Below are 26,153 nucleotides of genomic sequence, written 5' to 3'. Positions count from 1 at the left end.
CCCTATCTATTTGCCATTAAGTGATGGGACTGGATGGTATGATCTTAGTTTTTTGAATGTTGGGTTTTAAGCCAACTTTTTCACTCTCCTCTTTCACTTTTATCAAGAGGCTCTTTAGTTCCTCTTCACTGTCATCTGCCTATCTGAGGTTATTGATATTTCTCCTGGCAATCTTGATTCCAGGTTGTGCTTCATCCAACCCAGCATTTCACATAATGTACTCTGCATATAATTTAAATAAACAAGGTGGCAATATATGGCTTTGACGTACTCCTTTCCAAATTTTGAACCAGTTCATTGTTCCATGTCTGGTTTTAACTGTTGCTTCTTGACCTGCATATAGGTTTCTCAGGAAGCAGTTAAGGTGGTCTGGTATTCCCATCTCTTTAAGAATTTTTCAGTTTGTTGTGATTCACACAGTCAAAGGCTTTAGAATAGTCAGTGAAGCAGAAGTCTATGTTTTTCTGGAATTCTCTTGCTCTTTCTATGATTCAACCGATATTGGCAATTTACCTCTGGTTTCTCTACCTTTTCTAAATCCAGTTTGTACATCTGGAAGTTCTCAGTTTACATACTGCTGAAGCTTGAAGGATTTTGAACATTACTTTGCTAGCATGTGGAATGAGCACAATTGTGCAGTAGTTTGAACATTCTTTGACCTTGCCTTTCTTTGGGATTAGGCTTCCCTGGTGACTCAGCTAGTAAAGAATCTGCCTGTGGTACAGGAGACCTGGGTTTGATCCCTTGGTTGGAAAGATCCCCTGGAGAAGGGAAAGGCTACCCACTGTATTCTAGAGAATTCCATGAACTGTATAGTCCATGGAGTTGCAAAGAGTCAGACATGACTGAGCGACTTTCACTTCTTTGGGATCAGAATGAAAATTGACCTTTTCCACTCCTGTGGCCACTGCTGAGTTTTCCAAATTTGCTGGCATATTGAGTGCAGCACTTTAATAGCATCATCTTTTAGGATTTGAAGTGGCTCAGCTAGAATTCCATCACTCCACTAGCTTTGGTCATAGTAAAGCTTCCAAGGCTCACTTGACTTCACACTGTAGGATGCTTGGCTCTAGGTGAGTGATCACACTATTGCAGTTATCCAGATCATTAAGACCTACAGAACCTGCTTCTCTTTTGTCTCCTTCATTGGCAGACAGGTTCTTTACCACTAGAGCCACCTGGGAAGCCCAAAGAACTACCATATGATTCAAAAATTCCAGTTCTGGGTATTTCCCCAAATATAATGAAATAAGAGATATCTTTTCAAAAGATATCTGTACTCCCATGCTCATTGCAAAGCTACTCATAATAGCCAAGATGTGGACACTACCTGAATGTTCACTGATGGGTGAATGAGTAAAAAGTTAGTGTGCACATAAAGCGGAATATTATTCGGTGTTAGGAAAAAAGGAAACTGCAATAGCAACAACATGGGTGAAACCTGAAGACATGATAAGTGAAATAAGCTAGTCGTATAAGGACACATGCTATATGATTCCACTTGTAAGAGGTATCAAAAATAATCAAATTCATAGGATCAGAGTCAAAGCTAAAGGGGAAATAGGGAGTTACTGATCAATAGGCATAAAATTTCAGGTAAGAAAGATGAATATATTTTGGATTATCTCCTATACAGTGTTGTTTCTGTTGTTACCAATGATGTACCTTCAATTTACTGTAATAAAATGACAACAGAAATGGAATCCTGACAGCAATTGAATGGGATAAGCATTAGTGTCCCCATTTCACAGGTAAGGAAACAGGTCCTATAACAGATGGAATAGTTCACCCATCTTTTCATCTCTCATAAGTGACAGAACTAGGATTCTGCCCAAAGCCTGGTTTCTTGCATTGCCTTGTGAGTATATTCTGGTGTGCGGAATCTCTCATTAAATGTGGCTTTCATCATCTTTGGCCCTACATCTCTTTCTTTGTGCTCTTGGATGTGACTTTGTCCTGACTAAGCCATGTGTTTGTGGATTTCTTTCCTTCCCTGAACTCCAGACTTATCTAAAAGGCAGCTACAGTGCCTTGTTCATTTTTGCACTCCTCACAAATAGCCGATGCTCAGAAAATGTGCAACTGAAGTGACCTTCCAGCTCCATCATGTCTGGGCTCCTGTAGATGCCTAACTATTAATCATGGTTGTAGCAGAGACAGTGGTAATTTTGATTCTGAAATCAATTATGTGATGCACTTAAAGGGAATGCATGAAAGGGGACCTGCAGTGTTTTTCAGAGTATTGTGCTCAAATATTTGAGTAGGATTTTTTATTTCTTTTCCACCAAAATGCACCTGAACAGTGTCCGAGGCTTGAAATTCCTTTCCATGTAGATGTGTATCATAACATTAAAATTATAACCTGCTGAGTACATTGAATTTTCCTGGGGCTTTGTCAGGATGCTTTGTGTCCTGATTAAACATCATTGATTTGAGCAAGAAACCTAGATTTTCTCTCATGTTCATACATTTTCTGGCAGGATGATGGTCTAGGAATTTAGAGGTCTTTTAGGCAATAGTTGTTTTCAGTAAAGGCAGGACTAATGGCTGAGAATAAGCATGGTGAGAAGGTTGGTGTTAGCATGACAAATAGTCCCAAGATGAGTAGAAATAATTGTTGAACTATTTTTTTTCTTTTACATATTAGACTCTTATTCAGCCCATATAATTTCTATGATGCTTAAAAATTTTTATTTCTCTAGCTCATCAGAATCCCCTGAATGCCTTTAAAACTAAGTGATCACATCTTGGTGTTTCTGATTCACTAGTTTTTGCTGGGGCCCAAAGTATCTGTGTCTTTAGTCAAGGCCCCATGCATCTGAAAGTAAGCTAAACCTGGGAAACATTGCCCTAGTTATAGAAAGAAACACACAAAGTCACCAGGTATTTTAGCAAATATAAAATATGGCAGGATGTTGTTGAGATTAAAATAATTTGAGAGGAAAACCCTGTCTTAGTTTATGCTAGCCTTTTGGGGGAGGGGGAGTAAATTTGGAATTTATCCACCTATTTCATCACTTTCATCACTTCACAAAATAACTGAGTACTACCTACCTGAAATCTGGAGCAGGCTAGATGAGTATGTACAGTGGCAGGTAAGCACATGCAGAGAAGTCCTTCCTGCTTGGAATATATATTTTATCAAGTGAGGGATTAAAAAAGAATCAAATAGTGAAACTCACTGTGGATGCACACTTGTGTGTCATTAGTCCTTGGAAGGAAAAGTCTGAAGTGCCATGAAGTGCATTGGCACAGTCACTGGTGTAATTTTGAAGGTCATGTTTCTTGGGAAGGCTGAGGAAATTACCTGGAGAAATCCGTGTGTAGGGCTGGGAGAGGTGGGAGGCTGATGTTTCTTTTTCCTGGGGAAGGTGATGTGATGAAGTCTTTTAGTGTGTGAGAAGGGGATCCATGCATTTGAGGAACCAAGAATGTCTGATCCTGCAGAGTATGGAGTGCTAGAGGCCTGATCAGGGAACTATGTAGGTCCCTACAGGTAACATTAAGATTTTTTTATCATCTCAGAGTTCCCTCTGGCTGCAGGTTCTAAATGTGCTGGAGTTTGGAGCCAGACTTTCTTCTTGAGGAGAAACTAGTCCACTTATTGAGAAACTTACAACTTTCCTCATGGCCGGAAACTCTTCATATTATATATATGTATATGTATATATTGGAGAAGGAACAGCAACCCATTCTAGTATTCTTGCCTAGAGAATCCTGTGAACAGAGGAGCCTGGTGGGCTGCTGTCCATAGTCACATAGAGTCGGACACGACTGAAGTGACTTAGCATGCATGCATGCATGCATGCATGCATATGTATACACACACACATACATATAATGTGTGTGTATATATGTGTGTGTGTATTATATACAGACACCAACATATATATATAATACTCTATGTATCCTGTATTCACTATATTGCTATATATATGATGTACTGTATATTTTATTCTGTATATTATTTAGTGTGTTCTGATGTAAACCATCACTTTAAGTACAGTTGGAAAAATGATATGTAGGCTGTATAAAGTTTGTTTTAAATTCCAGGAAAAGCAGTTGTGTTTGTTTGTGCTTTCATACTGCAAACTCAACTGTCTGTTTTTCCTTTCTCTGTAGGACTTTCTGTTACTTGAAGAGATACCACCGCATGACCATCAGCTGCTGCCATCAGATGGTGAAACAATTGTGGACGTGCAAGATTTAACTGCTTTTTGGGATAAGGTAACAAGTCCTTCATCTCAAGATCGTGATTGCTAATAAGACAACTATGACATAGACTTATAAGAAAATTTTGAGATTTTACACACAGTGTAAAATGTGACTTGCTCATATACTGAAAGTATGTTATAAAACTTCTCAAAATCAGGAATAAGGTTTGCAGCTACTGGAGATTAAGTGTAAAATCAGCCTAAGACATCTGACAGGTTGTTCTCTCTCTCATTTTCAACAGAGCTTTAAAGTATTAGCACATCTTGAACTTAAATTACATACATTGGTAATGTTAGAATTTACAGGATTGGACGTATGATATGGGTTAACTAACAAATACATAACCAGTTGGTAAAGACAACAGCCTTTGGGGAATCAATGTATATTTTCTGTGTACTGATGTTCACAGACCATCTTACTACACATTGAGTGAGGCTGTGATCTGGATCTTGGCTGTGAGGTAGGGTGGGGGCTCCCCCATCCTAAGCTTCTAGAAGCTTCTGGCTACTTTGGTGGCAGCCAGTGACAGGAGGAGACAGCAGGTGGTCATCATGAGCTCCAGTGATTCTGTTTAAAGCTTTCACTATATGGAAGCTGACATGGAGAACTGGCAATGTTCCAACACTTGGTTTATTTATAATGTTCAGGCAAACAGGAAAAACAGAATTTGCTCTCAAGTGTTGCACCCCCAGTGCAGCCCCTTTATCAAGAATTGAAAATGCCCGCCTGCAATCTGGTTCCATGGTCCTCTGTGCACACCCTCCTATGTCAGTGTGAGTTAGTCAGGAAAACTGAACCCACACCACAGGAGGGGGAATCCCAAGTAGGTTAGGTCATGGGTGAGAGCCCTCGGGAGGGAGAGGGGCACAGACATTGGGGTTTTGGAGAGAAGCTGAGTCTGAAAGAAGCCCCTGCTGGGTTGGGAGGCAGGAGACAAACATGAGCTCTGTAACCCGCTCGCCTAGACAGCCAGGTGGGCAGGTGGGGGGAGGTCTCAGGGACCCAGGTCTCATTCATGAACTGGTGGGACTCGGTCTCAGTCTTTAATAAGCTCTAAAATAAATAGTCCTGTGTGAGCCTCCGAATCTCATGGAGCAGGGGTTTCCAACTGTGTCTGCACAGAGTCAAGGCTCAGCTGATGATCCTTATTGAGTCAGTGTCCCCTGATCCTGGGTAACCCGGAGGGGTGGGGACCCAGTGCCTCTGAGCTGCCGAGTGCTGCCCCCTTCTGGTCATGGCTGAGCAGTGCCTGCCTGAAGCCTGGACAGGGAGGGCCACTCTGTCCTGTCTTGACAAACCTTGAGGGGAAGTGACAGGGATGATGATTGTATGTGGCTCATTGTTTTGTTGTTATACCTGAGTGAAAAGTAATAAAATGGGAACCCCAAGTGTCAACACGAAGAAAGGAGTGGAGAAGTTTAAACAAATGCTTCTCATATATTAAAATCTAGCTTCTTACTGATTTTTTCATTCCTAAAATCCGAAACTTTTTTTTGGTGATGGAAATTATTTTTTTCAGTATGTGATTGTATTATTATCAGTTCAGCTGTTTACAGAGAAATCTTTCATTTGGAAGATTATCTAGACTTTTTTATACAGACTCTATGCTTTTAGTCTTTTGGGCATTTTACTTAATTACATGTAACCACTGTGTATGTGTTTTTAAACATAACAGTTACTGACAATTTTCTTAACACTTAGGATATATAAAGAAGTACACATACCCTCAAGTCTCCCAGGAGTATGACCTGTGATTGGCATGATGAGTACATTGTCCTTCTTCCTCATATTGGATTGTGTGCTGTCAAATGCATTTTCATGTTTTTGTTTTCCTTAAAGTAGAAGTACTTAATTGTCCCTGTTTAGCCAGGACAGGTAATGCATGTAACATGTATAAAGCTGAGGCTTTATTCCTCTGACTCACAATGTCATAATTTTCTTTATTCCCCATTTTTTTTGTTGTTATTGGTGTTAAATTAGAGCTCTTGTGAAATTAGACCATTATTTACAAGAGTTAATTTATCAAGAGTGATTTTATTATGTAAAGTGTCCCGTTCTTGCTGAGTGTCACTGAGATTTTTTTCTTTATCAAATGAAAGTGGAGAGATTAACGGAGATTTCAAATTACAGTGTTTATTAGTATAGGGCCAGGCGTGCTATGTACTTCTGCCGCTACCTTGTGGAAATTAATGAGATCATTAAAACCAAAGATTGCATGTGTGCTCAGTGTATCAGACTCTTTGTAAACCCATGGACTGTAGCCTGCCAGGCTCCTCTGTCCATGGAATTTCCAGGCAAGGATACTAGAGTGGCTATGAACAGGTAAGTGGTAAAAACCTCCCACACTGAATAGTCTAGTAAGTACATTATTTTAATAAGCTTATGTGCATCATTCAGTTTGCATTTCAAGCAGGTTCCTTGTCATTTCAACTCCTTAAATTCTGTGGGTGTCTACACCTGAGTCTATATGGAAATCTGGTAAAAGAAGCCTTCCTAAGGCAACTAAAGCTATTTCAACTCCCAAAAAGATAGGAGTGGATGAAAAGACCTATAAAACACAATGTCTTAAAATGAGAAAAATGTGGGCTATGTTAGCATTTTAATGACTCTTATGGTATTTTCCCCACTTTTTGAAGTAATTTGTGTTACTTTATTGAAATGGGTTCAGTTTTGTAACTTTCATTTGCAGGAATCAGGAACCCCAGTCCTACGAGGCCTTTCCTTTACTGTCAGGCCCGGTGAACTGTTAGCTGTGGTCGGACCTGTGGGTGCAGGAAAGGTACGTTCTGATGCCTTTTGGCAGCTTGATAACAGACCCTGTTATATTCTCAGAGTGGAGCCCAGAGCTGAGTGTGACAGTTTGAATTCAGTGTGTCTAGAACAGTTTTCTCTAGGTGTGTTCTATGGAACATTCATTTTGCAAGAAGGTTTCGTGGCAAAGAAATCTGAATAAATGCACACTGTGTTTTCCTTCTTGGTGCTTCACGTTGCCCAGTTGAGAACAACTTGTCAAGCATTGAACATCTCAGTGAAGGAAATTATTTATGTGACAGCTCTTCAGAATGGATGGAGACAATGGGGATTTCTTTTTGTCACAGTGGCCCCTCCAGGAAGTCTGGAGGTGGTGCAGGCTCTTCCAGGAACCTCTGAGCATTTCCTCATGTGACTTGACTCGGTCCTGTCAGTGAACGTGTAGTGAATGTGCGGCCACGTGCTGGAGCTAAAGGTACAGACGTGAGCCAGGGTTCGACACCTCTGCTCCAAAGCAACCAGGTTCTGGAGTGAGACAGATACACAAGCAGATTATTTTAGTCCAGGGCAAAGAGCACTCTGATGTGTGGACACAGACACAACACATCTATGTTTTGTAAAAAATTTGAAATTTACACGTTGACTTAGTCTCATGTGTTTTGTACAACAACATACAGAAATCTAAATGTGGAATATGTACACGAAAGGGTGATGATTTCCTTTATGATGGACTTTTGCTCTGCAGACACAACCCACTTCAGAGTTCTTTTAGTTCATTGTCTTTGGATATATTCTTTACACATAACTTTAAAAAAATATAATATTTGTTTATTTGACTGCATGAAATCTTAGTTGCAGCATGTGAGGTCTAGTTCCCTGACCAGGGATTGAACCCCAGCCCCTGCACTGGGAGCTCAGAGTCCCAGCCACTGGACCACCGGGGAATTCTCTACACATAGCTTTTTAAGAACAAGTATTTGTCAAATAAAGGATATCCTGGATGTAGGACCAACTGCATTAAACATCAGATATATGAACTACACATCCTGTGGGGCTGCTCTGCTAGAGAAAGATGTTAATATTCTTAATTAGTCTTTGCTGAGTAGAGTGCTTCATTTGGGGGAAACTCAGGCAGCATAGATTGTTATACTATTCATATTCCTTACCAACCTTTAGTTTACCTTGACCAATGGTATTATTTTTATTTTTTTATCACAATCACCAGAGCAGTACTTTATCCTGTTGAAGGAAAGGATTCTATCATGTATCAAGCACCAGGGTGGGGTCGGCCGTGCTGCGGGGCGTGTTCCATCCTGAGTGCACCCTGTTCACATGTGTGTGTTGCTGTCTGTTTCAGTCGTCACTGTTAAGCGCTTTGCTGGGGGAGCTGCCCCCGAGACAGGGGAAGGTCAACATCCACGGGAGGATCGCGTATGTTTCTCAGCAGCCCTGGGTGTTTCCAGGAACTGTGAGGAGTAACATTTTATTTGGGAAGAAATATGAAGAAGACCGATATAAAGAAGTAATAAAGGCATGTGCTTTGGAAAAGGTAAATAATGACTTTTGAGCTGCATTTACTGAAATTTCAAATAGTGATGATGTTGGTTTAAACTCTAAAGTTAGTTGAACTTTCTTTTTAATTTTGAAAGGTCTTTGATTGTTGCTTAATATTTATGCTGGTCTTCTGGGTGAATATGCAGGCATATGTGTTGCTGTTTTATTCCTAATATGATAACAACACCCACAGAATAACTTTGGTGGGGGTCAGTGTGGTTGTTTCATTTTGTGAAATTTCACTCACTGTTTTTGGCATGGAGGGCTGTGCCACACGCCTTGTGCAATCTTAGTTCCCTGACTAGGGACTGAACTCAGGACCTTGGCAGTGAGAGCAGAGTCCCAACCACTGGACCACCAGGGAATTCCCTCGTTCACTTTTAACTTCTTTTTTTAATGGACAATTGCAAAACTGTAAAAATAGAGAGCATGGTGTAATGAATCCTCATGTACCCACCCCCAGCTTCAGCCAGGAGCAGCTGGTGGCCAGTATAGCTGCATCTCCACCTCTGCCGGCCCCACCCCCACCCCAGAGTATCCTGGAGAAGATCCTAGACCTCAGATAAGTTCATTTGCAAATGTATCATTAGTTTTCTCTGAAAGATAGGAAAGCCTTTGGGGGAAAAAAAATCACATTATTTCACCTGAAAAATAACCCAGATTCCTGAATGTCATCAACCTACTAGTCTCTGTTTACACATCCTTAGTCATTTTCACTTTCATGCATTGGAGAAGGAAATGGCAACCCACTCCAGTGTTCTTGCTTGGAGAATCCCAGGGACGGGGGAGCCTGGTGGACTGCCGTCTATGGGGTCGCACAGAGTCGGACACGACTGAAGCGACTTAGCAGCAGCAGCAGCAGTCATCTCACAGAGGAATCTCCTTCAGCGTTGCTGGAGTCAGCCTGCACATTAGGTCTCCCCACTGACCCTTGGCTCATGCCTCCTCAGTCTTTTCAGTCTCTAGGTTTCCCTCTCCACTTGGTTTTGACTTGCATTTTTATTTAAAGAAAATAGAATGCTTTAACATTTCTTCTTAATACTGCATCTTTTCCTTAGGGGAGAGATTGTTTTCAGAAATGGCATTGAGTTTCACAGAAAATGACAAAATGAAACATTTAACTCTACCTTGGGATTTAGATGAAATTAGTGAATGAATGATGAAAACTGAACTTGAGGGGAGAACGTAATTTGGCAAAAAGGAAGAAAAATGTAAATACTGATTAAACAGTATGTTACTCTCCTGGGTTATAAAAATCCATGAACAGTAGTGTTAAAGGGTTCCCCTCGAGTCTGTTGAGTCCAGTCTGGACATCCAAGTATTCTTCTATACTGTGAGAAGAAGCCCAGGATAGTCTTTCAGAGGTGAGGAGTTAAGACTCCAAAACCCTCTTCCTGAGGAAATAGAAAATATTAATTTTGCTTGAACCACAGCTTGAACATCATAGATTGTATCACGTGAGTAGCATTTTGCAATAATGTGGTTAAAACAGAATTGCTCCTTTAATGGGCTTCTGTTTCTTTCTCTTGGGTTCTTATTAATGGGAGATTGTGTTTGCCGAAATAATGTCAAGTTAGCAGGAATGAGCTAGATTTTTATTAAATGGTGTAGTAACTGTATAAGAAAAGAAGAGGGAAGCAAAGGTGGAACAGTGAGAACAGTAGCTCCCATTTATTCAGAGTCCATGTGCAAATCATTTTTCTGTCTTTCACCCCTGTGTGTGCACACATGTAAGAGGGTATATGAGTTATTGATTCTTTCTCAGTGTCTTCAGCATTAACATCCTCATGTTATAGTTGGTAAACTAAGGCTTGGGGATCAAACAGGTCATCTCAGCTCATTCAGATCCCTTTCTGCAGGACTCTAGACTCCATGCTTGTCCTCTCCATGCTGTGCCGCCTCTCAGTTGAGGAAATTTATAAGGAAGAATTTTTTAAAAAGCAGGTGATAGATGAAGGTGTAAGGTGGGGTGTGGAGTAAACAGATATCAGGCATTTCCTCTTTTCTTTAATCACATCCAGCCCCTGATGCCCAGAGCAGACTCCAGAGACCCAGGCCAGGGTCGGGTATTTCTTTCATGACCTTGCCTTTCTGGTGAAGCTCAGTCCTTCTTTCTCCCCACATCTGAGCATCTCTGCAGAAGAGCAGATGCTGGGACAGTGGCTGATATTCAGCTTTTTCCCCGGGGGTCAATGTTTTGGACCAGTAATGTGGGCAATGTTCTGGGGCCTCCCCCACCCTCGGGTGTCCATGTGGCAGAGTCTGGTGGGTCCCTGCAGGACCAGGCTGCAAGGCGATTCTTCTGTACATGATGTAACCATTATAAACATGGACTGCTCTCCTAGTCTGCGTGGTCAGAACACGGACACCTTCCAAATGTGTCTGGAGTGTGACCCCATCTCTCCATTCTCACTGCTCTCACTCTGGTCCTGACCATGGTCATCTCTCACCTAGATTTTTCCAGTAGCCTCCTCACTTATATTCATTCTTCCCCTTCCCCACTTACTGCCTGTTTTCCACAAAGCGCAGGAGTGATTCTTTAAAAACCCAAGACCGTGTAAGTCCTCCCCTTCCTCCTTTACTGGAGTGACCCCAGGCTCCTCCTGCTCCAGCTCTGCCCTCTCTTCCCTCATTCTCACTCTGCTCTCCTGCCTCCTTGTCCTGAACCCCTTGGGCATCTCCCCGGGGCTCCTGCACCCGCCCCTCCCTCTGTGAGAGCAGCCTCTCTGGGTCTGCCTGAGCCCCTCCCCACCCCAGATCTGCTCACACCTCCTCTGAGCAGTGCCTCCCCCCCCCCCCCCCCAGTGTGGACTCACTTCCCTCCTTCACTCTCCATCCCCCTAAGCCGGCTTCCTTTTCCTTCCTGTCCTCAGTCCTTGCACTCAACATGGAAAGAAACTGTAGGGACTTTGTTTCCTCATGGCTAAATCGATTGCGCTCAGAACAATGCCTGGTGTGTAGTCAGTCCTCAATAAATATCTGTTAAAATGGTCAAATGCCTAAATGCTGTGAAAAACTACAGAATGAAGCAAAGATGAAAAACCCTGAGAGGTTTGTTTTTTTAATGTTCAAGGTTATAGTTATTCACTATGAAATAATCCCATTATCGTTGATCAAACACTTGTGGGAAGAACTACTGCTGAAAGGTTAGGATGGCAGGAGAACACACTTAACATCTTTTTCTTTTTTCCTTTTTCTATCTCCTTATAGAATTTGCAGAATTTGAAGGAAGGAGATCAAACTGTGATAGGAGATGGAGGAACCCCGCTGAGTGAAGGACAGAAAGCCCGGGTCAGCCTCGCCAGGTAAATGGGGTTTCAGTTGCCATCCTGCCCCTCCTCCTCCGGGGCTCCTAGTGGACATGAGCACACAGACCCCGCTCACCAGGTGGGCCTGTGTGAAGCAGGGTCTTGGTCCTTTCCCTGGGCTTGTAGAAGGAACATGAAGTTGCTGGACACTGTCATGATTCAGAGATGAGACTCAGGGAGTGTGAAGTGTCTTCTGATGTCTCTCTCTCTTTTCTAGAGCCGTGTATCAGGACGCAGACATCTACCTCCTGGATGATCCGCTCAGCGCAGTGGACGTAGAAGTCAGCAGGCACTTGTTCGAACAGTGAGTTTGCTCCTGTTTCCTATCATTTCTTCTTTCCAAGAGCCCTGTAGGGATCAGGGAAGGGAGCTCAGGAAAGCCTTTGTGCTTCAGGAGACTCAGCTCGCTATGTGCTGCTGTCCTTCTCTCCCTTTTTTCCCTCAAAAGAAGATCCATTGTAGAGAAATCTTGCATCATGATGAGGTCAAGACAGGAACATACAGCAGGTGCTTCCAGTGTGTGGAGGCCAGTGGGGTCCATGCTTTAGGGAGTCAGGGATAGATGGCAGATTCTACCCTGTGACTTGCAGTTTATGGATCCAGACGCTTGGACGGATCCACACCCCTGGAATAAGAAGAATGATATCCAATTTTTAAATCATAGAGTGGAACTCTGTAATCTGATGCTTGGCTGCCAGTTCTTTTCCTCCACCATTTAAGGCACATTAGAAGGTACTCAGTTTTCAGTACTGACATAGAGCTTCCATGGAAAGACCCTGTTAGCTTATGCTTATTATTCTGTAGGTTTGAAAATACTTAGCAAAGCCTAGAATTCAAGAATAATTTATCAGAGCCATACTTGATATCAGAGTATAGCTTTAATCATTTAACATCTCTTCATGGACGCTTGTGGAATGAATACTTAGATCCACAATATAGGGTTAACTTGAATGTGAATCTGTTATTTAGAATCTTTCTAAAATCCTGACTCACTTTGTGATTCTGGAATTTGGTGTCAGTGGCTCTTGCTTGGCCATAGAACCCCTGAAAGAGAACAACTACGAAGCTTTTCTGTGTATGTCTTAACATATACTGACTGAGGCCTTTGATGGAGTCTAGATTGGCCTCCTTGAAAGCCTCAAGAACTTGCTTTTGCTAAAACAGCCTCCACATCTCCCCCCAGAGTTAGTTCCCTTGCTGTTCACTTTATTAAAGCCAAAGCACCTTCCAGCTGCACTTATTAACACCCTGCTGTGTGCACTGAGTTAGATGCCCTTACAGATGTTCCTACACAAAACCTCTCAGTTTACAAGGAGGACAGTGAGCTAGGAGAGGGGAAGGACCACACTGGGAAGAATAAGGGAGAGGACACCCAGCTCTCATTCCTGCCTCTGAGGATCCTGTCTCTACGTGGAGCTTGTTAAGACAGATGCCGGGGAAATGTCAGCGGAGTCAAGCTTTAGAGAGTTTCCATACAGGGTAGTGAGTGCTGAATAGAGGCAGAAGTGGCAGCTGGAGGCTTTCATTAAAAGTGGATGAATCGCACTTGTACTTGATGTTAGGAGTTTCCTTCAGTCGTGAGGCTATATCCAAGGTTGTTAAGGTTTTACCACATTACACTTGAACACTAAGTGGGTTCTGTCACCTAGAGGTGAGAGGCCTTAGGCGAACTGATGCTGTCTCACTATGCTATGGATCCCGATGTGTTTCAGCCCCACATCACCAGACCCCCTGCCTCCTGCGTCATCAGCTCTTCGGGTCTGTCCTGATCACACTGCCACACTGCTGTCTACACAGCTCACCCTCCTGCTCCAGCCCTGCTCAACTTCCCATGTTCAGGAAACAGCTAAAGGTCAACAAACAGGTTTCTTTGCCGACAGCCCTCATCAGCCTTTCCAGCTCGTCCCCTTACTCACTCGGTGTCTGGCTGTGCTGGCTCTGTGGGCGGTCCTTTCTCACGTCCGTCTGTATGTACATACGGTCCCTCAGTCCCAGAGCCGGGGAGCCTTGCAGCAGGACACAGGAGGAAGGTGAAAGGTGGGTCCTGCCTTTGCCTCCTGCTCCTCCAGGGGACGCCCGTGCCCTCTGTCTTCCCACAGTCCTCAATAATAATGCTAAATAAATAATGCTTAATAAAAAGCATTATTTAGAAAAAATTCAAAGCCATTAGTTGGTCACTCTGGAATTATTTATATTACATTATATGTGATGGAATATTAGGAAGAAAACATTTTACAACTTTTGGGTTGCTCTATCTTGAATATAGCAGCCCATCAGATTTGATTTACAACCACTTTCAGGGACAATTGGCAAGTAATTACAAATTAAGGAGAAACATTTACATTAAAAGCTTTAGTACTAAGACTGAAGAGGGCTTCCTCAGTCAAGAAACTTAGGTACAAACTGAACTAAGACATCTCAAAAGGTAAAAATGAATCCTTTTGGACTTAATGACGCGATGGTTTGGGTGTCTACATCCTGGGGTCTTGCTTCTGATCACAGACCCAGTATCCAGAGTGTCCCCTTAGGATTTTTCTGTCCTGTGTCCAAAGCACATGACAGCCCATGGTCAGGGAGGAGTGGGGAAGGGGGCTGACATTTACTGGGCAAATTGGTGGTTTGATTTCTCAGAACATGGGGTGAGTTGTTATTGACATTGTTTGAGATGGAGAAACTGAGGTTTGTTTAGTAGCTTGTCTGATGTCATCAAGCTCATGAGAGGGACTGAGCTGCAGTCTGCTGCCTCCAGACTCTCCACCTGACTCACTCACAGGCTGAGCTCTGGCCCTTGTTCCTGAGATTTGCTCTGCGAGGAGCTCGGGCTCCCAGGTTGCCTCTCTGGAGCCCTGCCTATAGTCACCAGGGTCCTGGACCCGGGCACTAACTTCCTGGTGGGGCGGGGGGGATTGCGGACCCAGTGGGATGAAACTGGGGTTGAATCCCTTGGGGGTCTGCATTTAAAATGTAGAAGCAGTCTGAGGGGTTACTGTGAAAGGACACATTTAATAATGTGAGGGATAGTGAGGGGATTGTTGGGTCACACCTCGGCAGAACTTGGCAGCAGCTGTTGCTCTTAACAGGCAGGAGGTAACTACCAGTTTCAGGGGAATTGACATCTAGTTGGCTTGTTAGTTACCATGGAAACCAGCAGAGGGTCATGCCCCTCCTGCCCCTTTGACAAGCATAGTGGAGGACTCTGATTTAAAGCTAGAATAGTCATTAGCTGGGCCTTGGGACACGCGTATAGGAAGGTCAGTCATGTGAGGAGGTGTAGTTGAAGCAGGTACTGGTCAGGCAGGGGATGTACAGAGAGCAAGAGAACAGCCATTTTGGGTGGTCTGACCATACAGGGGTCTTGGCTAAGAGAAGTGGTATGTCTTTTGATTTGTTGGTTGATTTCCACTCCAATTTGGACCATTTGGATTCTGTTCTTTCATTTCCATGTTTGGAAGGTGTTCAGTCCTAATGAAAGAAGAATTGCTTCCTGAATGGGACTGGGAATGTTGAAGAGACTGATGGAGGCCACGCCAGCGTTCATTTTCTGCCTAATATTATTTGGGGGGAAGGGTCTAGAATATGCACTCTGGCAAAGGTTATCAAGAAACTATTAATTTTTGTTGTTAATATGTACATTGTAAATCATAAATAACCACATAAAAATTGCCTAAAAATGTACACATTTTTATATGACATAGATTCCTGTTCTCCTATTCTCACATAGAAATAACAAAGTGCTTTAGTTCAGTTGAGTTTTGGAATCTCAGTGTTGCTCAATTGCTTTTCTTTATGAAATAGATGGGAAAACAGTGGAAACAGTGTCAGACTTCATTTTGGGGGGCTCCAAAATCACTGCAGATGGTTATTGCAGCCATGAAATTAAAAGACCCTTACTCCTTGGAAGGAAAGTGATGACCAACCTAGATAGCATTTTAAAAAGCAGAGACATTACTTTGCCAACAAAGGTCCATCTAGTCAAGGCTATGGTTTTTCCAGTGGTCATGTATGGATATGAGTTGGACTGTGAGGAAAGCTGAGTGCCGAAAAATTGATGCTTTTGAACTGTGGTGTTGGAGAAGACTCTTGAAAGTCCCTTGGACTGCAAGGAGATCCAACCAGTCCACCCTAAAGGAGATCAGTCCTGGGTGTTCATTGGAAGGACTGATGCTGAAGCTGAAGCTCCAATACTTGGGCCACCTCATGTGAAGAGTTGACTCATTGGAAAAGACCCTGATGCTGGGAGGGATTAGGGGCTTGAGGAGAAGGGGATGACGCAGGATGAGATGGCTGGATGGCATCACCGACTCGATGGACATGAGTTTGAGTAGACTCCGAGAGTTGGTGATGGATAGGGAGGCCTGGCGTGCTGTGATTCATGGGGTCGCAGGGAGTCGGACACGACTGAGCTGAACTGAATTGAACTGAAGCTGAGTTTTAGGTAAAAGAATTTAGCTCTTGGTGCCTCCTCCATTGGACTGCTTTTTAGAATTTTTTTTAGTGGAGCTGGAGTCAAGTTTGCTGCTGATGAATTTGAAGACCTTGCCAGATTCATTGATTTATGTTGTATTAAATTTTGTCATTTATTTGGTATTTAAACTACAGATCTTTGACTATTGTGTTGTTTTTGTCTCACTATGTTTTAAAAGTATAAATTTTTTTACTTTGGAGTACCCCATTAATGTGCTTTTGCATGCTATACCTTTTATATTTGCAGGTGTATTTGCCAAGCTTTGAAAGATAAGATCACAATTTTAGTGACTCATCAGTTGCAGTACATAAAAGCTGCAAGCAACACTCTGATATTGGAAAATGTAAGTAGTTTCTAGAAATCTGTGGAGCTTGCTAGCACTTGCTAGCACTATGGTGAAGGCCAGATCCTCTCAATAGGTCACTCTCTTGGATTCATGGTAAATGCCCTCTTCTCCCTCAGTTTTTTGCCCCCTTCTTCCCAGAGCTGGTGGTACTCATGCCTCTGAGGATGAATTCAAAGACCATAGAAATGTCACTATTATGCTCTAAGCCACATAAACCCTAAAGTGTATAAAAGTGCTACCATGGAATTACTGAGTCACCACTGTTCTAATGAAATTTGTTAAGGACAATAATGCTATTTTATGTACAAGATTTTGTTTTCCCCTTCCAGGATTTAAGTCAAAGTATACTAATTTGGAAATTACAGATACTAAGACCTGTTTGTAACCATGTGATAGTCAAATGCAGTTTGCTAAACAGCATCTTCCATTAATACCAGAAGTGAGGTTTGGTAGCCAAGCACCAGAGTCAGAGATGCCCTCTCTGCTGGTGTCTCCAGTTGCTGGTCTCCCTGCCCAGGTCTCTATGTGCCTGATACGTGTGGGAGCCTGTGCGGCAGGAGGACAAGGCCCTGCCTTCACGGGGCACCTGTTCTTATGGGGAGGATGTGACAGAGAAGGTGACATCCTGGCCTCTCTGAGGAGCTGCTGCCTCATGGGGTCTGAGTGACATGAAGGTGGGGGCCACACAGTCACCTGGGGGAGGGAGTCTGAGGCAGGGGGTCTTTAGGAAGGAGCTGACCTGGTAGGTTGGAGGAACGACACGAGGACTAGCGTGTCTAAGGAGAGTGAGCAGGGGGATGGGAGGGAGCTGGTCTCCAGGCAATGGGCAGGGGACCAGAAGTGGGATGGAAACCTTGGATGGTCCAGAGCAGAGGAGGGGTATAGTCTGATGTGGGAGTTAAGAGTCCTCTGATGGTCACTGGAGGGGCGACAGCAGAAGCAGTTACAAGGTTTAGTAAAGCTGAGGAGACAGCAGCGTGAGCTTAAGCTAGGATGTCAGTTTTTAGAGCTGCTGTAACAAAACACCGCAAACTGGGTGATTTAAAACAACAGAAGTTTGTTGTTTCCCTGTTCTGGAGGCTACGGGTCCCAAATCCAGGTGCTGGCAGGGCCATGCTCTCTCTGAAGACTCCAGAGGGGTGAATCCTTTCCTCCAGTCTCTGGTGTTCATCTGCTTCCCTTGGTGTTCCTTGGCTTCTAGCTGCAGCACTGTGGTTTCTCCCTCTGATGTTATGAGGCCATTGTCCCTGTGTCTGTATGGGTCTCTTCTCATAAGGACATCAGTATTACTGGATGTAGGGTCACCCTGTTCCAGTAAGACCTCATCTTAACTTGATTACCTCTGCAAAGAGCCTGTATCTCAATAAGGTCATATCCACAGATGTCATGTTTAGGTCTTGAACATACTTTTGGGGGCTACTGTTCAATCCACAACTCCTACGCTAGGTTGGTGGTGGACTGGAGATAAATGAGAATATTTCAGGCTTACTGGTTGGTTGATGCTTCAGTCTTGGCTTGTTTGCCTCTGGGCCTCAGCAACAGTGTCCTAAACCCTTGTCTGTTCCACAGGCCCGTGACCATATCCCTCACTTATCAAGTGAAATTCTACTCCGGGAAAGATTATTAAAATGCAGGACCTCTACCTCCCTAGAAGTAGTTCCCTGTGTAGGTTCTCCACTCCCCTAGGAATATGGGGCTCAGATTTCTCAAACATGTTGTTGTTTAGTTGCTCAGTCATGTCTGACTCTTTGCAACCCCATGGACTGTAGCCCACCCGGCTACTCTGTCCATGGGATTTACCAGGCAAGAATACTGGAGTGGCCTGCCATTTATTATGTTAATGGTCTCCATCTTTAACACATGAGCACACATTTCTTTCATATCCCCCAGCACCTAACACAGGGTTTGGCAGAGAACACAATGCTCAGTTCTGTGTCAAGCTGAACTGAACTAGATTTGTCCACAAGAATTTCAAACCTAATGATAACTTTCTTACAAAAATCATAACTTAAGATCGTTTACTTCTCTTGATTAGCATTTATATTAGATTAGTATTACCAAGGAGAAGGCAATGGCAACCCACTCCCATACTCTCCCCTGGAAAATCCCATGGGTGGGGGAGCCTGGTAGGCTGTAGTCCATGGGGTCGCTACTAGTAGGACACGACTAAGCGACTTCACTTTCACTTTTCACTTTTATGCATTGGAAAAGGAAATGGCAACCCACTCCAATGATCTTGCCTGGAGAATCCCAGGGACGGGGGAGCCTGGTGGGCTGCCATCTATGGGGTCACACAGAGTCAGACACGACTGAAGTGACTTAGCAGCAGCAGCAGCAGTAGTATTACCAAATGCAAATACATTCTTTTCAGTGTTTTTTTTTTTTTTTTTTTTAATTTTAGGGTGAAATGGGGCAAAAGGGGCCTTACACTGAGTTCCTAAAATCCAGAATAGATTCTAGTTCCCTTTCAAAGAAGACTGAGGAGTCTGAACCATCTTCCAAGTCTCCAGACCAGCCTCAAGAGTCTTCCACACCCTCAGTGAAAGATGCGGCCCCAGAGGACCATGATGTAAGTTTCTCATCTTGCAACATGCCCTGGTCTGTCTGCTCTTGGAGGCCTCGTGGGCCTTTGGTCTGCTCCGGTTATATATACACAGGTCCTCCTTGACATCCAAACCCAGGAGCCTGGATGATCCTGATAAGTGTTCAGATTAGTCCCTCACATTCCACACTCAGGAATCACTCTCTGAAATTCAGGAGCCACATAGATTTTGATCACATGCTGCCCCCTGCTGCCCAGATTCACCTTACTCCAACTTGCTGTGTGAGCTCAGTTTACTGTAGTTGGCTAGTATTTTGAGACTCAGTTATGTTTTATGTTTCCATCATTGAATGACAAAATAAAAGTTTAAGAGCTAAATGTTAGTTCCATATCATTCTGTGTTATTTTGAACAAGCTTCTGCATTTATACTTGAATGGGATATGTTGTGCTTGTGTTGAGAGTCATGATTGACTTTAAGCAAAGCCACCCAACCATGAATAACCTCATGCAGATGATGTTTTCTTATTTCTAATAGATTCCTAGGAGTGGGATGGCTGGGTCCAAGCATAAATGCATATGTAGTTTGTCTAGATATTTCCACACACTTCTCTTTAGAAGATGGACTATCTTTCACTCTTGCTAGCATATGAGTTTTGTGTGTGTCCCCACATTTTTGCAATAAAGTTACTTTTGAACTTCTGATATTCAGGAATCGATTACTTAATGTTTTATCTCTCACTGCCATTTTTCCCCTCACAGACTGAGGATATACTGGTTAAACTACCCCTAGAGGACCATTCAAAGGGACAAGTTGGTTGTAAGACCTACAAGAATTACTTCACAGCCGGTGCTCACTGGTTTATCATCATTTTCCTCATTCTAGTGAACATTGCAGCTCAGGTAAATAAAGAGACATTTTTTGGTATGCCCTCAGCTTGGTGTTTACATATTATTTATACTTTATTTATGTTATCACTATTCTTAATATGTATATGAAGAGATTTATCTCAAAGAATTGGCTTATTCAGTTGTGGGATCTAGCTGGGTGAATGTGAAATCAGGAAAGCAGGCCTGAAGGCTGGAACCTCAGGCAGGAGCTATGCTGCTGTCTTGAGGCAGAATTTCTTCCTCTTCCAAGAAGCCTCAGGTTTTGCTCTTCAGGCCTCTGACTGACTGGATGAGGCCATCACAGTTTTGGGGGTGATCTCCTCTACTTCAGTTCTCATGATGGATATGAACCACATTTGCAAAATACCTTCATGGCAATGTCAAGACCGGTGTTTGAATCATTGGAGACTGGCCTGGCCAAGCTGACATAGAAAACTGACCATCACAGTACCTATTAAGTTTCTTTGATTTGAATAACTCCAACGTTTACACTATTATTACTATATTTGCAGTCCATCTGGATTTGCATTGAAAAGCATTTTTTGTGGGGAGCTGAATAATTGAGCTTTACTGGTGTTGTGTATACATGACAGAGAGCTTCTAGGAAAAGAACAATGTCTTTTGGAGATATTAAAATGTAGCGTGCCCTCCCCTGACCTGTGGCCATCTGGGGTGAGGGGCTTGGCGCAGACCTGAGCTGGAAGGACCGCCTCTGTGTCCTGAAGCCTTCCCCTCCCCCATCCTGTGAGTGGGGTGGGACTCAGTGACCTCAGTGTCTGAGTGACTGTGTTTCCTGCTCCAGGTCGCCTACGCCCTGCAGGACTGGTGGCTTCAAGACTGGTGAGTGATTCTTGGTCTAACCCAAAGTGCTGAAAGTCTATGGGAAGCCCCCCTTCCCACAGAGTCAGGGGGAGAGGTAGAGCTCGTTCAGTCTCCTCTTCTGACCCTCACATAGTTTCCCTGAAGAAAAAGTTCCTGTTGGGGGAATATGACCCTCCCATGGTCTCTCCCTATGTCTGACCCTCAGTAGCTTCCTCGCAGACAGTTTTGAAAACTGAAACTCATGATTCAAGTTGAATTTTTATAAGGTGGAGGGACACCAGGCCCCATGAGCTGGGAATCGTTTTCCAGCATAAACCATGTCTCCTAAATTGAGGTTAAATTTTTGTCTTTACCTAATTCTATCTATTGCATTTTTTTCTCTTCCCTATTCCATAGGGCGGATGAACATGACGTCAGTGTTAATAGAAATGAAACGACGATTGATCTGAACTGGTACTTAGTAGTTTATTCAGGTAAAGTGGAATCTTCTACTCTATTATACAGGAGTGTGACATGCTTTCAGTGAGCCTGTGTGAGCAACTAGGGCTTCCAGGAGTAATTCAGTAATGTCTTAACAGATTAAGTCTGAGTTGCATTTACTCTGTGAATTAATTGGAATGATTATTTTTAAAATTGACTAGAAGAAAGAGATTGAATGAAGAATTTTTAAAAAATTTATTTTATTGACATATAGTTGATGTAGTAGAGTTGTGTTGATTTCTGCTGTACAGCAGTGATTCAGTTTCATATATATAGAATGATATATATGTATATATGCTATATATGTATATATGAATATATATGTGCTTATATATTTTTCATATTATATGCCATTAAGGTTTGTTATAGACTATGGAATACCATTCCCTGTGCTATGCAGTAGGATCTTGTTATCCACTCTCTGTATCATAGTTTGCATCTGCTCACCCCAGATGCCCAGTCCACCCCTCCCCTACCCTTCTTCCCCTTGGCAACCACAGATCTGCTCTCTCTGTGGGTCTGTTTCTGTTTTGTAGATAAGTTTATTTGTATCATATTTTAGATTCCACATGTAAGTGATAGATGTTTGTCTTTCTCTTTCTGATTTACTTCACTTAGTTTGATAATCTCTAGGCCCATTCATGTTGCTGCAAGTTTCATGCTGCATTATTTCATTCTTTTTTATGGCGGATCAGTATTCCATTATGTGTGTGTGTGTGTATACCACATCGTCTTTATCCATTTATCTGTTGATGGATATTGAGATTGTGTCTATGTCTTGACTACTGTAAATAGTAATGCAGTGAACACAGGGTTCATGTATCATTTCAAATTAGTTTTCTTTGGATATATGCCCAGGAGTGGAATTGCAGGATCATATGACAACTTTACACTTGGACATCACCAGATGGTCAATACCAAAATCAGACTGATTTTATTTTTTGCAGCCAAAAATGGAGAAGCTCTATACAGTCAGTAAAATTAAGACTGGGAGCTGACTGTGGCTCAGATCATAAACTCCTTATTGCCAACTTGAGACTTAAAATGAAGAAAGTAGGGAAAACAACTAGACAATTCAGGTATGACTTAAATCAAATCCCTTGCAATTATATAGTGGAAGTGAGAAATAGATTCAAGGGATTAGATCTGATAGAGTGCCTAAAGAACTATGGATGGAGGTTCATGACATTATACAGGAGGCAGGGATCAAGACTATTCCCAAGAAAAAGAAATGAAAAAGGCAAACTGGTTGTCTTAGGAGGCTTTACAAATAGCTCTGAAAAAAAGAGATGTGAAAGGCAAAGGAGAAAAGGAAAGATATACCCATTAGAATGTGGAGTTTCAAAGAATCACAAGGAGAGATAAGAAAGCCTTCCACAGTGATCAGTGCAAAGAAATAGAGGAAAACAATAGAATGGGAAAGACTAGAGATCTCTTCAGGAAAATTAGATACCACGGGAACATTTCATGCAAAGATGGGCACAAGAAAGGACAGAAATGATATGGACCTAACAGAAGCAGAAGATATTAAGAAGAGGTGGCAAGAATACACAGAAGAACTGTACAAAAAAGATCTTCATGACCCAGATAATCATGATCACTCACCTAGAGCCAGACATCCTGGAATGCAAAGGCAACTGGCCCTTAGGAAGCATCACTATGAACAAAGCTAGTGGAGGTGATGAAATTCCAGTTGATCTATTTCCAATCCTAAAAGATGATGCTGTGAAAGTGCTGCACTTAATATGCCAGCAAACTTGGAAAACTCAGCAGTGGCCGCAGGACTGGAAGAGGGCAGTTTTCATTCCAATCCCAAAGAAAGGCAGTGTCAAAGAATTCTTGAGCTGTTGCACAGTTGCACTCATCTCACATGCTAGTAAAGTAATGCTCAAAATTCTCCAAGCTAGGCTTCAATAGCACATGAACCATGAACTTCCAGATGTCCAAGCTGGATTTAGAAAAGGCAGAGGAACCAGAGATCAGATTGCCAACATCCATTGGATCATTGAAAAAGCCAGAGAGTTCCAGAAAAACATCTACTTCTGCTTTATTGACTATGCCAAAGCCGTTGACTGTGTGGATCACAACAAACTGTAAAAAATTCTTAAACAGATGAGAATACCAGACCACCTGACCTGCCTCCTAAGAAAGCTGTATGCAGGTCAGGAAGCAACAGTTAGAACTTGACATGGAACAACAGACTGATTCCAATTCAGGAAAGGAGTACATCAAGGCTGTATGTTGTCACCCTGCTTATTTAAGTTATAAGCAGAGTACATCATGGGAAATGCTGTGCTGGATGAAGCCCAAGCTGGAATCAAAATTTCTGGGAGAAATATCAATAACCTCAGATATGTAGATGACAACACCCTTATGGCAGAAAGTAAAGAAGAACTAAAGAGCCTCTTGATGAAAGTGAAAGTGGAGAGTGAAAAAGTTTGCTTAAAACTCAACATTCAGAAAACTAAGATCATGGCATCCGGTCCCATCACTTCGTGGCAAATAGATGGGGAAACAGTGGAAACAGTGCCAGATTTTATTTTTTGGGGCTCCAAAATCACTGCAGATGTTGTCATTAGCTATGAAATTAAAAGATGCTTGCTCCTTGGAAGAAAAGTTATGACCAACCTAGACAGCATATTTAAAAGCAGAGACATTACTTTGCCAACAAAGGTCCATCTAGTCAAAGCTATGGATTTTCCAGTAGTCATGTATGGATGTGAGAGTTGGACTATAGAGAAAACTAAGCACTGAAGAATTGATGTTTTTGAACTGTGGTGTTGGAGAAGACTCTTGAGAGTTCCTTGGACTGCAAGGAGATCCAACCAGTCCATCCTAAAGGTAATCAGTCCTGGGTGTTCATTTGAAGGACTGATGTTGAAGCAGAAACTCCAATAATTTGGCCACATGATGCAAATAACTAATTCATTTGAAAAGACCCTGATGCTGGCAAAGATTGAAGGCAGGAGGAGACAGGGATGACAGAGAATAAGATATTTGGATGGTATCACTGACTCAATGGACATGAGTTTGAGTAAACTCCCTAAGTTGGTGATGGACATGGAGGCCTGGCGTTCTGCAGTCCATAGTGTCTGAAAGAGTTGGTCATGACTGAACAACTGAACTGAACTGAACTGAAGGCAACTTTATTTTTAGCTTTTTGAAGACCCTCCACTCTTTGCCACAGTGATTGCCTCAGTTTACATTCCTACCAACAGTGTACATATGTTCCCTTTTCACCACACCCTCTTTAACATCTGTTATTTGTATTTTTCAATGATGGTCATTATGACTGATGTTGAGTGATACCTTATTGTAGTTTTGCTTTTCATTTCATAACTAACAATGATAAGCATATTTGTATATACCTGTTGTCATATATTGGAGAAGGAAATGGCAACCCACTCCAATGTTCTTGCCTGGAGAATCCCAGGGATGGGGTCGCACAGAGTCGGACACGACTGAAGTGACTTAGCAGCAGCAGCAGTTGTCATATATCTGTGTATGTCTTCTTTGGAAAAATGTCTATGTCATCTGTCCATTTTTTGAGCAGGTTTGCTTTTTTTGATCATTGTATAAGCTGTTTTTAGATTTTGAAAATTAAGCCTTTGTCAATCGCATCATTTTCAAAGATTTTTTTCTCAGTCTGTAGATTGTCTTTCCATTTTTTTTATGGTTTCCTTTGCTGTGCAGAAACTTATAAGTTTGGTTAGGTCCCATTTCTTTATTTTTGCTTTTATTTCTATCGCCTTGGGAGACTGATCTAAGAAATCATTGGTACAATTTATGTGAGAGGAAGTTTTACCTGTGTTCTCTTCTAGGAGTCTTATGGTGTCATGTCATATTTATGTCTTTAAGCCATTTGGAGTTTATTTTTATGTATGGTGTGAGAGTCGTTTTAACTTCAGTGATTTACATACAGCTGTCCAACTTTCCCAAAACTACTTACTGAAGATATTGTCTTTTATAATATACATTGTATATAATATACAAGTCTTGCCTCTTCCATTGACGATTAACTTTAACAGGTGTTGAAGGTGTATGCATTTATTTCTCGGCTCTCTATTCCATTTATTCATAGTCAATTTTTGTGCCAAAACCACACCATTTTGATTACTATAGCTTTGTACTATCATCTGAAGTCTGGGAGGGCTATGACCCCTGCTTTGTTCTTTCTCCTCAGGATTGCTTTGGCAGCTCTAGGTTTCTTGTGGTTCCATATAAATTTTAGCTGTATTTTTTATAGTTTCATGAAAAATTTCATGGATAATTTGATAGGGATCTTGTTAAATCTATAGATTGCTTTGGGTAGTATGGCCATTCTAACAGTATTAACAGTATTAATTCTTCCAATCCAAGAGCATGGGATATCTTTCCATTTCTTTGGATCATGTTCAGCTTCCTCTTTTAATGTTTTATAAATCTTTCACCTCCTTGGTCATGTTTATTCCTGGGTATTTTAAGTTTTTCAATGTGATTTTTATTTGTTTTTACATTGTTTTTGTAATGTTTCATTATGAGTATAAAAAAAATAACTTGGTTCAGCGTGTCAATCTTGTATCCTTCTGCCTTGCTAAATTCATTTACCAGTTCTATTAGTTTTTGTGTGGAGTCTTTACAGTTTTAGATATATATTATCATCTGCATATAGTGATAGTTTTACCTCTCCCCTCCAAATGTGGATAAGTTTGATTTCTTTTTCTTAAATTATGGCTGTAGCTAGGACTTCAAGTACTATGTTGCATAGACTTGGTGAGAGTGGGCATCCTTGTCTTCCTCCA

The 26,153-nt window shown here is 42.2% G+C and overlaps 1 protein-coding gene across 1 annotated transcript in view; it reads left to right on the top strand.

The window, feature by feature from the left end:
• LOC122686753 (ATP-binding cassette sub-family C member 4-like) overlaps window positions 1–26,153 on the top strand; it is a 119,530-nt gene that overhangs the window by 32,382 nt on the left and 60,995 nt on the right. Inside the window, 10 exon segments of the mRNA XM_043891995.1 lie at window positions 4,123–4,227; window positions 6,905–6,994; window positions 8,324–8,515; window positions 11,731–11,825; window positions 12,046–12,132; window positions 16,540–16,636; window positions 19,041–19,208; window positions 19,942–20,082; window positions 20,873–20,910; window positions 21,289–21,365. Of these exon segments, the coding sequence (XP_043747930.1) occupies window positions 4,123–4,227; window positions 6,905–6,994; window positions 8,324–8,515; window positions 11,731–11,825; window positions 12,046–12,132; window positions 16,540–16,636; window positions 19,041–19,208; window positions 19,942–20,082; window positions 20,873–20,910; window positions 21,289–21,365 (1,090 nt within the window).

This window comes from Cervus elaphus, chromosome 30 (assembly GCF_910594005.1).
Source record: "Cervus elaphus chromosome 30, mCerEla1.1, whole genome shotgun sequence".
Lineage (NCBI taxonomy): Eukaryota > Metazoa > Chordata > Mammalia > Artiodactyla > Cervidae > Cervus > Cervus elaphus.
This window is presented reverse-complemented; position numbering and strand designations above follow the sequence as displayed.